This window comes from Cetorhinus maximus, chromosome 20, assembly GCF_964194155.1.
Source record: "Cetorhinus maximus chromosome 20, sCetMax3.hap1.1, whole genome shotgun sequence".
NCBI lineage: Eukaryota > Metazoa > Chordata > Chondrichthyes > Lamniformes > Cetorhinidae > Cetorhinus > Cetorhinus maximus.
In genome coordinates, this window is record NC_135898.1 from 22,097,812 (window position 1) to 22,113,090 (window position 15,279).

The following is a 15,279-nucleotide window of genomic DNA, read 5'->3' on the forward strand; positions in this document are numbered from 1 at the left end:
TGGGCAGCGGGAGGGCTGATAAGCTGAGCCCTGGAGTGTGTGGTCTGACTGGTGGTTGCTCAGCTTGGAGGGAAATTGGAGAGTCCTGGATTTGAGTATCCATGCTGCTTAAACACTCGGCTTGCAGTGAGGCTAGTGGATCATTGAGTTGTCACTGTGATGGATTAAGATTGCCGCCAGCCTACCTCTTTATTGTGGGAAAAGAATTTTCTCCACCACCAACCCCTCCTCACTTCCAAAATTGGGTGAGCAAAGCACAGTTTGTACGACTGAAAGCTCCAGTAAAGATAGCAACCAATAAACAGTCATTTGATCAGTGTCCTTAACGGTGGGGTTGGGGGGGTGGGGGGTGGATTAGTTCTTCAAGTGCAGATAATGCCTTCACTCTGGGTCAATAGCACCTGCTGCTCAGTTGTGACTATTAATACCTTGGTACTGAGGTCGATACGGTAGTAATGAGTAAGTGTTCAGTGCATTGGGGACTAAGTGGCATTGCCTCCTGTGCAATGTTGGCCCCATTGCTGATTAAGCTGTGGTCATGCTCAGGCCTTCAATTCAGAGCCTGGAAAAGTGGCTGATAATACCGAGGCTACGTTAAAGAACACAGCAGGTTTCGGCATTTTTGTTTTGAATAAGTTCTGACCTTTTTAAAAAAAAAAAAGAAAAGTTGTAGCAGAACTCGTCCTTTTTTTAAAAAAAAAATCCAATGAAAAATCTCTGCTGAAGATTTGCATGTGGTGATTAGGTAGAGAATGAGTTTGGCAAGATGAGCCTTTGATTTAAGAGTGCCCTCTTCTCTTGCAGGTTCAGGCTGAGAGTAACTTGCTGGGCTAAAAAAAGGGTTTGGGATTGTAACCCTGCAACTCTCACACCCTGTGTAGGCCAAAGTAGGACAATACTAGGCAATAAGTGGGTCTTGAGGCAGAAAACTGAGAAGATTGGTTTCCATCTCACCCTCCGTGTCTTAAATATTGGAGGGGGGGCGGTCTTTAGATCTGTTTAACAGAAGGCAATGCATTAGTACTATTAGGATTTCCCAGAATCTAATCTTTAATGAATCCTTTTCCTTGAATCCAACCAGCCTTTGATTCTATCCCTGCCTGGCTTGGTAATGGGAAAGAAAGATTGCTATGAGCAGCCCAAAACATTGAACTCTGCACTTTGAGGAGCAGACTCTAAATGCTAATGTTCCTTGCTTTTGTAAGAAGCCCCTTTTAAAAATTGAGCAAAGTTGTAATTGGTTGTTTGGTAGTAACCCTGAGGCCTGGGCTATTCTAATGTTGGATTTTGTCCTCTCCGATTTCACCAATAAACTGTTAGCTCAAGTTATGCAGTGTTCCCAAAAGATGTTAGTAATTAGTGAAACAAATTATTATGATACACTATAAATTTTGTACGAATTTGAGATCATTTAGTTTTCAAGTCAGACTTGGACTAGTAATTAGTGTAATTAAGCTTTGCTTTTTTAAAAAAATAGTTTACTTCACAATGGACAATCATCAAAATTCATGTGCAATATGGCTTTTTACAGCTTTACAGAGTATAAGAAGGCAGAATGCCCACAATTATGAGCATAAATAGCCACACAACAACCCTCTCCCCCACCGCCCGCCCCAGAGCCAGAGCAGGTACAAAGCAACCTTACTCAAAGGAAGTGGGGGTTGAGGTTTATACAAGAGTCAGATTAGGGAGGATGTTCAGATCATAGATATCCCCACATTCAAACAAGGCAGCACCCCCTCCTCCCCCCACTATACAAATTAATGGAAGAAACGAACATCGAACGGGTATGGGTAAAAATGATCAAGTTGCACGAGGAATTATCAATGTGTTGCTGTGATGGACGTAAGGTGCTAACCTCTTAAGCCTGTGCCCCAACATACCCTAAACAGACATCCTGAAATGCTGCCGCAGAAAGGGGAGAGGGACTGCCCATCGTTTGGCAAGTTTGAGCTATCGATCTGGGTCATCTTGTGCACACACGCATCCCAAAACCAACCATCATAGCCCGTTGGGCAGTTTTACTTCGAGGTTTGAAAACTTTGTCCCTGTCAACAAGAGAGGAAGGGCCAGTCAGAACACAACACTGATTTAGTTCAGCAACTGCAGTAAGCAGGGGGCACTTGTTCTTGACCAGAAGGAAAACCTGGCTGCATTTAGAACCTATTTACTGAGGAAGCAGACCTGAGCTGCTCACTATTAGAAAAGGCATTTCTATAGCAGCAATCCGTGGAGATATTCACATAAAGATATCCTTAAGAACAAGATTAATATTCTGGCTCTGACTCCCTGAAAGTTGCCTGTGTAACTGAATGGGGAGGATTTGTAAATGGAGCACTAATTATATCTAGCTAATAGTAAGGGCAGCATTTGTCTTTTGGGCTGTGTCCTTCTTAAAACGTACACTTGAATGGGGAAGGAGGGCATGTTGGTTCCATTAAGGACTGCCAACATTGAGAAACTTGGGATCCAAGCTGTTTCAAGCCAGTATAGTGCCCTTGTCTGAATATAGTTTTAACGTTTGGCAACAGATGTGCCCGAGTCACTTGATATACCTTGGCAAAACATTATACTGCCCAGTGTGTGCCATGGATAGCATGGAAGTCACTCGTGGGTTGGAAGTGAAAGGCTGGTGTAGCATCAAGGATCAAAAGCAGTCAGGGCACCTCTTCAGTAGTCTCTGTAAGGGTGAAAACTAAAGATGGCTCATCATTTGTCTGCTGTAGGTGATTGGACAGGAATGATGCCCTCTGTGAGCTCTTGGTATGAGTAGTACAAAGAGGAGCCTTGCTGCACTGTCCATCTTACCATAGACAGGAATTGTAGCCACTGCATACTCTGTCTACAGTCATCTGTGTGGACAAGAATCCTGGCCACTTGTGGGCAGCATAGGTAAGGAATTGTGTCCAATTCTTGCTGCCTGTAGGTGGCATGGGCAGTAATTTTACCTACTGAATGCTTTTGCAACTCAAAAGCCAGCAAGAGTTACCTGGAAGCCTGCCTTGCTTCCTACTTGTGAAAATTTAGTCATCTCCATTAACTGGGTTTTAATGTTAAATCTCAGGTTCTCATTTCAGTGCACCAGTTTCTAGCTGTTGGTGTGCCTCCCACTGGCATGGCATTGTCACTTTAACATGAGCACAGAGTTAAGGACATGGACAAGGAAGCAGAGGTCTTAGCATTTTCTTAAACTGGCTAGAGGAAGAATCTTTTTACACTTAACTTCATATTCTGTGGGCTCTCCCGCAGCTCAAGCGTAGTACTGCACTCAGCAAAGCAAGGACAGCATTCTGAACTACACACTATTGTTATACTATTGGGATGGGGTTCGACTTTCGAATCTATCACCTTTGTAAAGTGCCCTATTAGCGTCCCGGTTTTAAACTTGATTGTGGAGAGGTGAGTGTGATCATTGTGATGCAGATTGTGGCCCTCTGCCTGGGATCTGATGATCTACCCCTCGAGTCGCTTGGCACCCCATATCATAACCCCTCTGAATCGAGCAAGAGGGAAATTAGAATTAAAATTGATGCAAATTTGGGGTTAGTTAACTTGGGCTCTGAAAAGGCTATGGGGAGTGGCTGATTTTAAATACTGTGCTCGCTCACAGTACCGAGATTCAACTTATCCTGTGGCCTTTCACTTGCCCCTGTAAGCACTAGAAGTGAATGAAGGCAGAAACTCTAAGCTCTGCTGCTCTCCCATTCCAGCCAGCTGTGCAGAATCATTGGGGTTACATTCAAGTAAAATGCTTTAAGCGGTGCGGCGTTGAGTGTGGGGAAACAGATTCTTTTCTGCTTGTCTTCTTTGCTGTGGTTTAATCGCTGCGACCTACCTATTGTAGGACGTTATGGTTGTGGGTGAGCCAGCACTAATGGGTGGGGAGCTCGGTGACGAGGATGAGCGGCTAATCACGCGGTTAGAGAACGGCCAGTATGATGCAGCCAATGGTCTCGATGACGAGGACGACTTCCGTAACTTGCCCGCCTTGGGGACTGGCAGCCCTTGGAGCAGTAAACCACCATCAAGCCAGGAGAGCAAGTCTGATAACCCCACGTCTCAGTAACGATGCTGAGAGCTTTAATAACCATTTCAGAATTGCAGGGACTGAAACGCACTCGGAGGTTTAAGCCCTAGCCTGGCACAAACAGGTATTCCATTGTGAACACAAATGCTTCTCGAACAGTGATCCAGGGCAAAAAAAGTAAGTGTATTAAACATCTTTAGATGCAACTGCAGCCTATTAGGAGGTAAATTGGTCTAGGCCATAGCCCTGTTATGAGTTCGCCTATCCTTCTGTGGGCTAAGAACGTGAAAGACAGGCTTCCTGCTCATATGGACTCCTGAAAGTGTGTGTACGCGTGCGTGTGTATGTATGTGTGAGAGAGAGCACGCTGTTTGATCATACAATCAGACTGGGCTCCGTGTTTGAACAGTTAGCCAGAAGCTACGACCCAGGCTTACCTGCAAAGAAATCTCCTTGATTCTTCATCAATGTCCGTGGAACTGGACCCCTGCAAGAGCCAGCGCGATTGAAAGTTTGAGGGGAAAGGGAGCAAATTAGAAGGAAAGTGACCAGCTCAGTCACTCTGATGTTAGCATAGTGGCCGGTTCAGCAGGGGCTTTGAGTTTAAATTGTAGCCTTGCTGATAGGTTCACTTGGGCCTCTTCTGGAAAAGGGATTAGTTCAAATGTGTTAGTATGTAGGAAGCATAGTCATGCACCGGACTGAGCCCACTAGACTGAATAAATGGTCTTTTATCAATCCTTCCTTATGAAGTGCTTTCCTTCCGGTTTCATACAGCAATAGGCTGGCACAGGCACTGAATGTGCATTTGGTACGTTCACAAGAACCTTTCATTCCCCCAAAATATCTTTCGGTTGCATAGAATTAATAAAACCTGGTAGAGTTAATATTTTGCATGTGCAAAACTTGCTGTTTTTAATGGATGATCATTAACCAGTAATAAAGAAACATAAATCATCGCTATCTTAAATATTGAGTGAAATTTCTCATTTTTCTTTTCAAAATGTGAAAGCACCAAGCTTAAATCCCCACCTCTTTGTGACAACATAGAACGCACTTTGTGCTAAGCTTTAAAATGCATCATCCAAAGGAGCCAGGACTGGCAGATACGATTCAATAGTCTATCCCTCATGGCGAGCTCAGATTTTCTTCCCAGAGAGTTCAACGTTAAAAGGAGCTCTCGATGGTTTCCTTCCTGCATTTAACACAGCTGTGTAGCCCTGATATCAGGGAATGCTCTCTTGAGTGTGCTAGAGCTTCGAGTAGGACCTGGCCACCTTTTTCAATGGCTGGAGTGAGTGGGGTTTGGCTTTAGCCTTGACTGCAGCTCTGAATTAATGCACTTACCTTTTGCCCTGCTATCAACTGGTATTTATATTTCTGTTTTGTGCTGGTTGCTGAGTGAGTGTGTGTGTGTGTCGTGCGACACTGTAAACGTGAAGTTGACAATGAATTGATTTGATTGCCTTGCACAGATTGACCTTTGCGTTGTGCAGTTTACTTGAATCAAAGTTGGTTTTCTCCCTGTTGTCAAAACCTGTGATTGATGAGTTTTTAAAAAAAAACTCACCGAGTTCTTAAATCGCTGGGAACAAACTGTGCAGCAGAGAGCATTATCTGCGACGCAGACATTTCCAGCAGTCGTTTTGTCCTGTTCAAAAACAACATGGGCTATAAATTTGTCACAGCAGAGGGCCCGCTCTGTTCTAGTGGGACCTGTGCCTCTTCCGCCTACCACCCCGGCAGGTATGGAAGATTGGGCACTTGATGGGATTTTCAGGAATTCCAGAAAGGCTGAGGAGATATGCATTGGAAAGGCTTTTTTTTTTGGTAATTTTTTTTTTTATTTCTCCCGTTCTGTTTAGATCCTCCACACCATGCACCATTCTTAGGCTGAGAGGACAGAGCCCTGATCCCATGGCCTCCGTCATTGTCGCGGTTGACCGGCAGCTCAGAGGTGTGCGAGAACGGTTCAGGGTTTAATCCAAGTGGCTGCCACTCACCCCGTCTCCCTGGCAACTGCTAGGCTGAGATCTGGAGACTCGCTACCTGGAGGATTGTGGATGCTGAACTGTGTCCGGTCAGTCCACAGCATGGTGTCTGGGAGGGCCAGCCCACTGCACAACTCGAACAACCATTGTCCTGTTTCCTGTCACGCAGGCTGTGTTGGGAGACACAAAAAAAAAATTAATTCATTTAAAGGAACATTTGAAATGCAGTTCATGTCATGCCCGATTGCGAGAGAGAAATCGGGAAAGTATGGTGAATACAAGTGGTGAAGTAAATGCACGGAGGGAGTGTCTGTCCAGGTACTATGAATATACCACTACCTGAACCACGTACACTAAATGACAGGATGAATACTGTGTAGGGTTATATAATGCTGACTGTACAGTTGTCGTGTTTGTTGAGCTGTGCAGAAGGTTCCTGTCACCATGCTGAGGCACAATCGAGTGGTGTTAGCTGCTTTCTGTTCATTTTTTTGTCAAAATTGGATGCAATTCTTTCCATAAACCAAAAGCAGAAAATGCTGGAGAGACGGCTGCTGTGGAAAGAACAGACAGGTTAACAGGCTTCAGAACTCTTGTTTTTTTCTCTCCCCCACCCCCTCCCGCCCCCTCTGTGCTGAAGATCTGTTTGCTCCGAGTTGGTTTAAAGGAAGGCAAGTTTACCCCACCCAAGAAAAGAAATGCCTGTACAAAGATTTCAAACACTCGGAAAGTGGCAGTGCCACTCCAATCAGTCGGCCAGTGGAACTTTCAAACCTTCTGCACATCCCGCCCCCACACCTCCATTCCTGAGCAGTGTCATTACTTATGTACCCAGGCGATGGGAGAAGGCCTGGAATGTGTAGCAGCAGCAATGAGACTCTCTGTGCACAGTCTCTTGTGTTTGATTGAATGTCAATAACTTAATTTGCATTTGCCTTTGTAGTTTGGGGTCTGGGGCTGACTTTTGCACGTAAACACATTGTTGTGCAGCTTCGGTTGAGCTCTCAAATCACTGTATTGTTTGGATGTGGGATCTGTCATGAGAGGCAACTGATAAATGTACCCAGATGTTTGACAAGCCATGCCCAATTCTCTGCAGCAGATGGATGGGTCCTCCCAGCAGTCATACCTAGGAGCACAGTGGGCAGCAGCACCTCATGCCTGTTCAGGGCATTCCCTTCACCAAGCTAGTAACTGTACCCACAATCTCTTCAGCAAGTTGTCCTGATGTGTTGGTCAGGATTACTATCCCCGGGATGGCATCTTTATGTCGTGTTAGGAACCTTTGAGAGTGAGTCTCAGTGTGAAGAATAATAGTCCTGAATTTCTTCCCCTTGAAGCCAGTTAAGGTATATAGCTTTTAGGTGTTGGAAGGGATCCATTAGAAAGCAAGTTGAGTACATTATGTATAGTTTATATGCTTTAGTGTCTTACAGTCAGAGATTTATCCCTTAATGCTCAGCCCTCGGTAAGAGATACAGATAAAAGCGTTTGAGTGCAATAGGACCCACGTTTGGCCATTTATTATCTGTAAGAAGGAATATATGATACAGTGTCCAGAGCAAGGGGTGAGAGGGCTTGGAGTAACATTAACAGTTGGTTGACCCTTGTGAAATAGTTAAACTGCCAGACTACCTTTTTACCTCCTGAAACCCCACCACGCTTTTATTAATTGTCGGTATTGCCCTTTTCCTTTCTGCTCGTGTGATATTATCACCAGATATTCATCAGGGGTGGGCCCTGTGAGTTTGATAAGGTTGGTGGGCAGCTTAGCAGATTGAAAATGCAGTACACATACAGTCCGTCATGTGTGTTGTGTCCAGTGCCAGGGGCTTTAGTGTAAAAGTCAACTCCATTGTGTTGGTGCGTCAGCGAGAGGAGTTGTGTGTTTGCTCTTTGGTAGGAAGCCTGTAACCGTCTGACAGACATGCTTAACATGACTGCCTCCAACACTTGCAACCATCATGAACCCCTGCTTAATACTAAAACAAAAACAGAATTACCTGGAAAAACTCAGCAGGTCTGGCAGCATCGGTGGAGAAGAAATCAGTTAACGTTTCGAGCCTTCACGGCCCTTCGGCAGAACTGAAGCATAGTTAGGAGAGAGGAGAAATATAAGCTGGTTTAAGGTGGGGGGGCGGGGGGAGAGAGAAGTTGAGGGTGTGGTGATTGTGGAGATAAGCAAGCAGTGATAGGAGCAGATAATCAAAAGATGTCAGACAAAAGGATCAAAGAGGTGTTGAAGGTGTTTAATTATCCCTGCTTAATACTGTTGACCAAAAATGATGTCTCTAAACCAGTAACCTGCATTATGGTTTGCACGAGGTCAGTGCTTTCTGCTAACCCTGCAGATAACTACTGCTGGATAGTACGGTACTGTCCGTTTAACTGTTCGCTAAAGATTACATAAGACAAGTCTCATTTAAGCCTTTGACCCCCGATGTTCCTCTCCCTGAAAGTGGTCAGGTTTATTCATGTTTCTGGATATCCTGTAGAGTGGTTGGTGTCCAGGTGTGGTATTCTTTCAGGCCTCATTGAGGGCAATAGGTGTGCAGGTTTAGGCTGGAATGGGTGGAAGGCATGTTCTCCTTTCAAAAGTGTTAATACATTGCACTTTGAAACCAGAGTGCATGTACCATGGACAGGGCTGCCCACAATCATAATCCTAATCATGCTTTAGACAGAGAGCCAGTGAAGGGATAATAATAGATATCACGGCAATGAAGCCCTGGATTAAAGGCAACCCTTTGGCCCTAGCGCGTGTTCTTATTTGTTTTGAATTTGATCTGTAATGTGTAGATTTTTCATCATTTTTTAAAAATAAGCTGTGAAATCCTGGGTGACTTTTGACCTGTAAGCACTTACATAAGTGGCAGGCATACTTTTCTGAATATGTAACATGTGTAAAATAAAGTTACGTCCTTTTGTACCAGATCACTACAGATGAAAACCTCGGGTTCTTGTTGGTTTGACCCATCACAAATTGTTAAGCTATTTGAATAAAATACTTTTCTCAGCTACATGTGCCTGACAATTCTTTCTTTATCCCTACTTGTCTCCATTTAACCCCATTAGATCTTTGTTTCTGCTGCCTGCGTGGGCTGCTTTTGCTTTCAGAACTGTGTCTGAGGCAGAAGGACTGTTTCAGTGACACTTCATAGGATATCCAGCACAGAAACAGGCCATCCGGCCTAGCCAGTCCTTGCTGGTGTTTATGCTCCACTCGAGCCTCCTCACATCTTGTCTCATCTAAATCTACCATCGTAACCCGCTAATCCCTTCTCCCTCATATGTTTGTCCCTAAATACATCGATACTATTCACTTCAACCACTCCCTGTGGTTACGAGTTCCACATTCTCACCACTCTCTGGGTGAAGAAGTTTGTCTTGAATTCCCTATTGGATTTCTTGGTGATGATCTTATATTGACAACCTCTAGTTCTGCTCTTCCCCTCAAGAGGAAACATTCTCTCTGTATCCACTCGATCAAAACCTTTCAGAATTTTAAAGACTCGATTAGGTCACTCCCTCATCCGCCTTTTTTCAAGAGAGGAGTCAAGAGAGAAGAGACCCAGCCTGTCAATCCTTTCCTGATATGTAACCCCACACATTTCTGGGATCAAATTGTAAATCTCTGCAGCCTCTCCAGTGCCTCTATATCCTTTTTATAATATGGTGACCAGAACTGCACACAGTGCTCTCAATGTGGTCTAACCATGATTCAGTACAAGTTTAGCATAGCTTCTCTACTTTTCAATTCTATCCCTCTGGAAATAAAGCCCAGTGCTTGTTTTTTTTAAAATGACCTTGCTAACCTGTGGCGCAGATTTAGTGATTGATGTATTTGTACTCTGTGATCTCCTTGCCTCCCTACTCCACCGAGACTTGTATCTTCCAGGTAATAAGTGACCTTCCTATTGTTCCTATCAAATTGTACTACCTCTCAGTTATCTGTTGAACTTGGTTTGCCAATGATTTACCTATTCTGCCAGTTTGTTAATGTCCTCCTATGCACTCTTGTGGTATAATGCAATGCTTAAAAGGAAGACTAGTGATGATGAATGTGGTCCCACCGACATTCAGCTCATCGTGTGTATTGGCAGTTTGCTGGAACAATGCAGGACTAGTGCTCCAAAACTGCCCTGTGCTCATAGTGCAGTATCTGCTGCAGATGGTCACCCTGTGTCGCTGCACAGGCCTCTTATGCTGGCTTCCGTCAACCTTTGCCCAATTCCCAAGTCTCCACTGGCTGCCTAGGTAGCCTTCACAACCTTTGCCAGCAGCTTTTCCGAACCCCTGCCCACCTTTGCACTGGTTGTCCTGCCTCCCCCATGAACTCTGAACTCTTCCATCCTTTCTCCCAGCTTCTAACCCTGCCTCACCTTTTACCCCAACCAGGCACAATGCTCTGCCTTCTAAACTTCCTCCCCAGTTCACAGCCTTGCCTTCCTCCACCTGTCTTACCCATTTTTTTTAACTGATCTCCAATATTGCATCTTCCTTTTGCCCTATTCCATTTATATCCTGCATGTAAAGACTCACTGGGATTGATTTAATAAGATTGTAAGAATTAGGAGCAGGAGCGTTGCTGATCTGATTGTGGCTTTAACTCCACTTTCCTGCCTGTTCCCCTATAACCCTCGACTCCCTTGTCAATCAAAATCTGTCCAACTCAGCCATGGATATATTCAATGACCCAGCCCCCACTGCTCTCTGGGAGAGAGAATTTCACAGACTAATGACCCTCTGAGAGAAGAATTTCCTCCTCGTCTCCATCTTAAATGGGAGACCTCTGAGTCCCCTTGTTCTAGATCTCCCAACAAGGGGAAACATCCTCTCTGCGTCCACCCTGTCAAACCCACTCAGAATCTTATATGTTTCAATAAGATCACCTCTCATTCTTCTAAACTTCAATGAGTACAGACCCAACCTGCTCAACCACTCCTCATAAAATAACCCCTTCGTCCCAGGAATTGGCCTAGTGAACCTCTGAACTGCTTCCAATGCGAGTATATCCTTCCTTAAGTAAGTTACTGAGGACACTGCCGTCAAAGATCGACCAGTATGCGTATCTCCATGTATTAGGATGTGCATATAAAGTACTTGAATTGGACGTCACCAACTATTTGGCTGTTCTTCTCTTCGCCACAGAAGGCCACTGCAGCCTCATTAATGTAATGTTGCAAAAAGCCTACTTAGTCATGCTTGCTTCAGAGGTGACACACCAATTTCTTTCTGACTGTTAAAGCTAGCTCAAAGACTAGTCCTGACTAAAAGGTTATCGTGTCCGCAGATCTGTAAGCTCCTCCTTTTCAGTTAATTCTTTTTTAAAAGAGTGGCTCATGCCTCTGCTGAGGAAGGTCACAGACAACGCACGTTTGCATCTTTTTGTGAACGTATACATATTTGTGTCTGCGTGCACATGTGTGCATGTGTCTGGGTTTGTGTTACGCTGCATACATGCTTATCCCAACCATGCCCATTGACCTCAAATGTTTTGTTTCTGTTTGATCAACCTGCCTTCGAATTCAAACATTTTCTTCAAATGTGTTCTAACAAGCTTCCTGTGAGACAGCTGAAAACCCACAAGCATTATGTCTCCTGTATTCCCCTGCTCTGCAATCAGCCACTTTAATCAAAAATAAAGTCTATTAAAGGCAAGTCACATTTGACAAACCAAACTCCAGGCTGACTGTATCTTTCAGTGCTCCCTATTGCGATGTGGAGTTATTGGATTATAAGGGAAGGCCAACAAATGACTCAGATCTGCAGTGCATCTGTGTTTATCTGCTTTAGCCTGTGCTTTGGCCTTGTGATGCAGTGGTAGTGTCCCTACCTCTGGGCCAGAAGCTCTGGGTTCAAGTCCCACTTTAGGACTTGATAGCCACAGAAAATGCAATCATAACATGGACAAACAGGTTGATTATCCTTCCAATACACTCAATGGCAGGTGGTAAGAGTGGGAGAGTTTCCCAGTCAGCCGTATTGCCAGAAGACAGCAGCAAGCCACTCCCACTGCAGTACTTTGCTGAATGGACCAATCCAATGGAAGCCCATGGTCACCAACACCATCTTCTATGCATGGTGCATAGAAGAAGAATTATGATTTGAACATCAGAGCAAAGTGCTAAAGATTATCTTACAACGCCCAGGCTACACAAAATTTGCAGTCATGATGAATTCAAGCAGCATAATTGGAAGTTATAGGAATTATTGCTTATAGGGTCCGAACGATGCCTCAATACAGGACGATGGAGAGAAAGGAAGTGGACGTCAAGTGGGATGGTGAGTGGGAAAAACAGTTGATGAAGAGGCCTTTAGTCAGAAATGGTGGCAGGTGAGGAAGGAAATGTGTGTGCAGGAGTTCGCCAAGAGAGAATTTGGAGCTGGACATAAAATGAAGGCAGTTATAGTTTCTCTGGCCTCAAGACCATCTGTGGACTTTGTGGCAGGAACGCAAACCCTTGAATCCTGGACAAGTGGTGGTTTGTAGAATTGGAAAATGCATGGTGAATGTTGGAGAAATGAAGTCTCTGGCAAGTAAAGCTTTGTTTTTACAATGGGCAGGCTGGACCCAAGAAAATACTGCCCTTGGCTTAATTATTTCTGCTCATCCTCCTGGCACAGAAGCAAAGGCTGTTATTTATCTGAGCAAATGCCTTATTCCTGGGATGTTACATCATATTGTAGCAGCATGTGAAACTTTGATGAAGTAGCAGAGAGGATTGATCAAGGTGGTGTAGTAGAGGTTATCTATGCATTTGCAAAAGACTTTTGATCAAGTACCACATGCAGACTTATTAAGAAAATAGAAGCACATGGTATTTAACAGTGCAAAATTAGCCATGGGTTAGGAGACAGACGTGGTGAATGGATGTTTTTCTGTCTGCAAGGAAGTATGCTGTGAGGTCCCCTAGGGCTCAGTATTAGGACCACTACTTTATTTTTATATAGAATTGATCTGGCATTGGGTGCAGGGAGTACAGTTTTGAAGGTTGCTGCTGGTACGTAACTTGGCAACGTTGTAAATAGTGAACAGGGTAGTAGTAGACTTCAGGGGGTCATACACTTGTGAAATGGGCAGGCATATGGCAGATGCAGTTTGATGCAGACAAATGTGTTGGCTTTGGAAATGGGAATTGCACAGTGAAGCAAGAGAGCTATATTGACCCTTTGGCCTCAGCTGGAGCATTGTGTCCAATTCTGCGTGTCGTACTTTAAGAAGGATGCCAAGGCTGCGGTGAGGGTGCAGAGGAGGCCCATCAGGATCCTGCCAGGAATGAGGAGGTGTGGTTATATGGGGAGATTGGAGGAGCTGGGTTTGTTCTCCTCAAAGCAGAGAAGGTTAAGGGGAGTTTTAATAGAGGAGTTCAAAATTATGAGCTTTGATAGGCCAAGTAGAGTGAAGCTGGTAAGAGGCTCAGTAACAAGGCCATAGGCTTCAAATAATTGGCAAAGGAACTCGAGGGAAAATAAGGAGAAATTTGCTCACACAGAATTGTGAAGACCTGGAACACACCTCGGAATCCATTGGCAATTTCAGAAGGTAATTGGACACGTGCTTGAAGAGGACTAATTTTCAGGATTATACTGAAAGCTGTGGCCAGTGAGATTGGTTGGACATCTCTCAAAGAGCTGGCACAGGCACAATGGGCCAAGTGGCCTCCTTCTGTGCTGTCCAATTCTACGATTGAGCCCATGGTCCTTAACTCTAACAATAACGCTAACCCTAGCCCTAGCCCTAACCCTAACCCTAACTCTGACACTAATGGTATTCACTAACTGGAGGCTAAGGTAAATTGTTACCCTAACCCTAGTTTAGCCCTGACCCTAACCCCAAACTAGATCTAGCCCTAACCCTAGCCCTAATCTTAACCCTAGCCCTAATCCTAACCCTAGCCCTAATCCTAACCCTAACCCTAGCCTGAAACCTATTCTTAATTCTAACAATAATGCTAACCCGAGACCTAGCCCTAACCCTAACTCCAACCCAGGCCTAACCCTAACCCTAAAGTAAATCGTTACCCTAACCCTAGTCTAGACCTCTCCTTAACTCTAACAATAACGCTAACCCTAACCCTAACCCTAGCCCTTGCCCCAGCCTTAGCCCTATCCTTAAACCTAACAATAACCCTAGCCTTATCCCTAATCCTAACCCTAGGCCTAGCCCTTTGCCTAACCCTAGCCCTAACCCTAGCCCTATCATAATGAACCCTGCTTATCTGAAGGCAGTTAATGCTTAGCTGCCTTCACGTTTTCTCCACAAGAGTTGAAAAAGATTTGAAATGAAATGAAGCCCAGGATTTTCGGAAGAATTGACAAGTGTTTTGACTTGGCCCCTAGCTGTTTGTGGTGAAAACAGTTAACCTCCCACCCGCATTATTGTGTAATGGTAAAATAGTGTGTGTGTGTGTGTGTGTGTGTGTGTACGTGTGGATGAGAATGAGGAACACTTGCTAGATTACCCCGTTGCATCTTCTTTCTTTATCTGGATATTGAATCATCCTCTCTTCCCTTTTGGATCCATACTTTGTGAAACTGAGACACTGGCGCCTATTCAGCTTTCAAAAGTTGATAGATAAGAGTGAGTGTGGTCAGAATCATCAGAATGAATGTCAAACAGATTGGAAGATGCGAGATAAAGAATTTTCAACAACCGGGTGGAAATGAAGTCTTCCCTATCACTTTCTGTTAAATATTGCAAAACTATACCCTGAGCTCAGCCAGCAACTTTGCACCTGTATGTTACATCTGATCGTGCGCCAATTCACCCATGAGCCAAGGGTAGGACGGGGGTGGGGGGGGGGGGTGTGGGGAGAAAGAAATGTTCTCATCTTTTTCTAGCGCTCATGAACAGAGACTGAACATCATCAATAAACACCCTGCGGCTTCTCAAAAGGAGTCAGAGGCATTCATTTATTGAGTGTTGGGGGGTATATAAAAAATTCAAAATTAGTGTTAAGAGATACATATTCGGTGTTCCAGGGATCAACAGAAAGCCGAAAGGCTCACTGAGAACCAGTGATCAGTACCTTTCAAAATCCCTTCCTCCTTGTGCAATCGTGTCATTCACATTCCCGTAATTTGGTAATTCGGGCCTTTGGTCAGGCTGAGGATGCGCTGAGGCAAAGTACCGCTTTGAAACAGCGCCAAATATTGCCAACTTTTAACTGGCATTGAGTTTGGCAGTCCCATGAGGAATAACTCTACTTGGCCACCTCCACCATCAGAGATGTGGCTGACTCACATCTCTGAAGCTCA

The 15,279-nt window shown here is 44.6% G+C and overlaps 1 protein-coding gene across 5 annotated transcripts in view; it reads left to right on the top strand.

Annotated features, from left to right (window-relative positions):
• LOC144694940 (LIM domain-binding protein 1-like) overlaps positions 1 to 9,038 on the top strand; it is a 28,057-nt gene extending 19,019 nt beyond the window's left edge. For 2 of the 5 annotated variants that reach the window (XM_078565728.1, XM_078565729.1), the window contains exon 11: positions 5,893 to 6,701. In XM_078565728.1, the coding sequence (XP_078421854.1) occupies positions 5,893 to 5,919 (27 nt within the window). In that variant the 3' untranslated portion in view covers positions 5,920 to 6,701. The other 3 variants (XM_078565725.1, XM_078565726.1, XM_078565727.1) reach the window with 2 other exon arrangements.
• Positions 9,039 to 15,279: the final 6,241 nt, after the last annotated feature.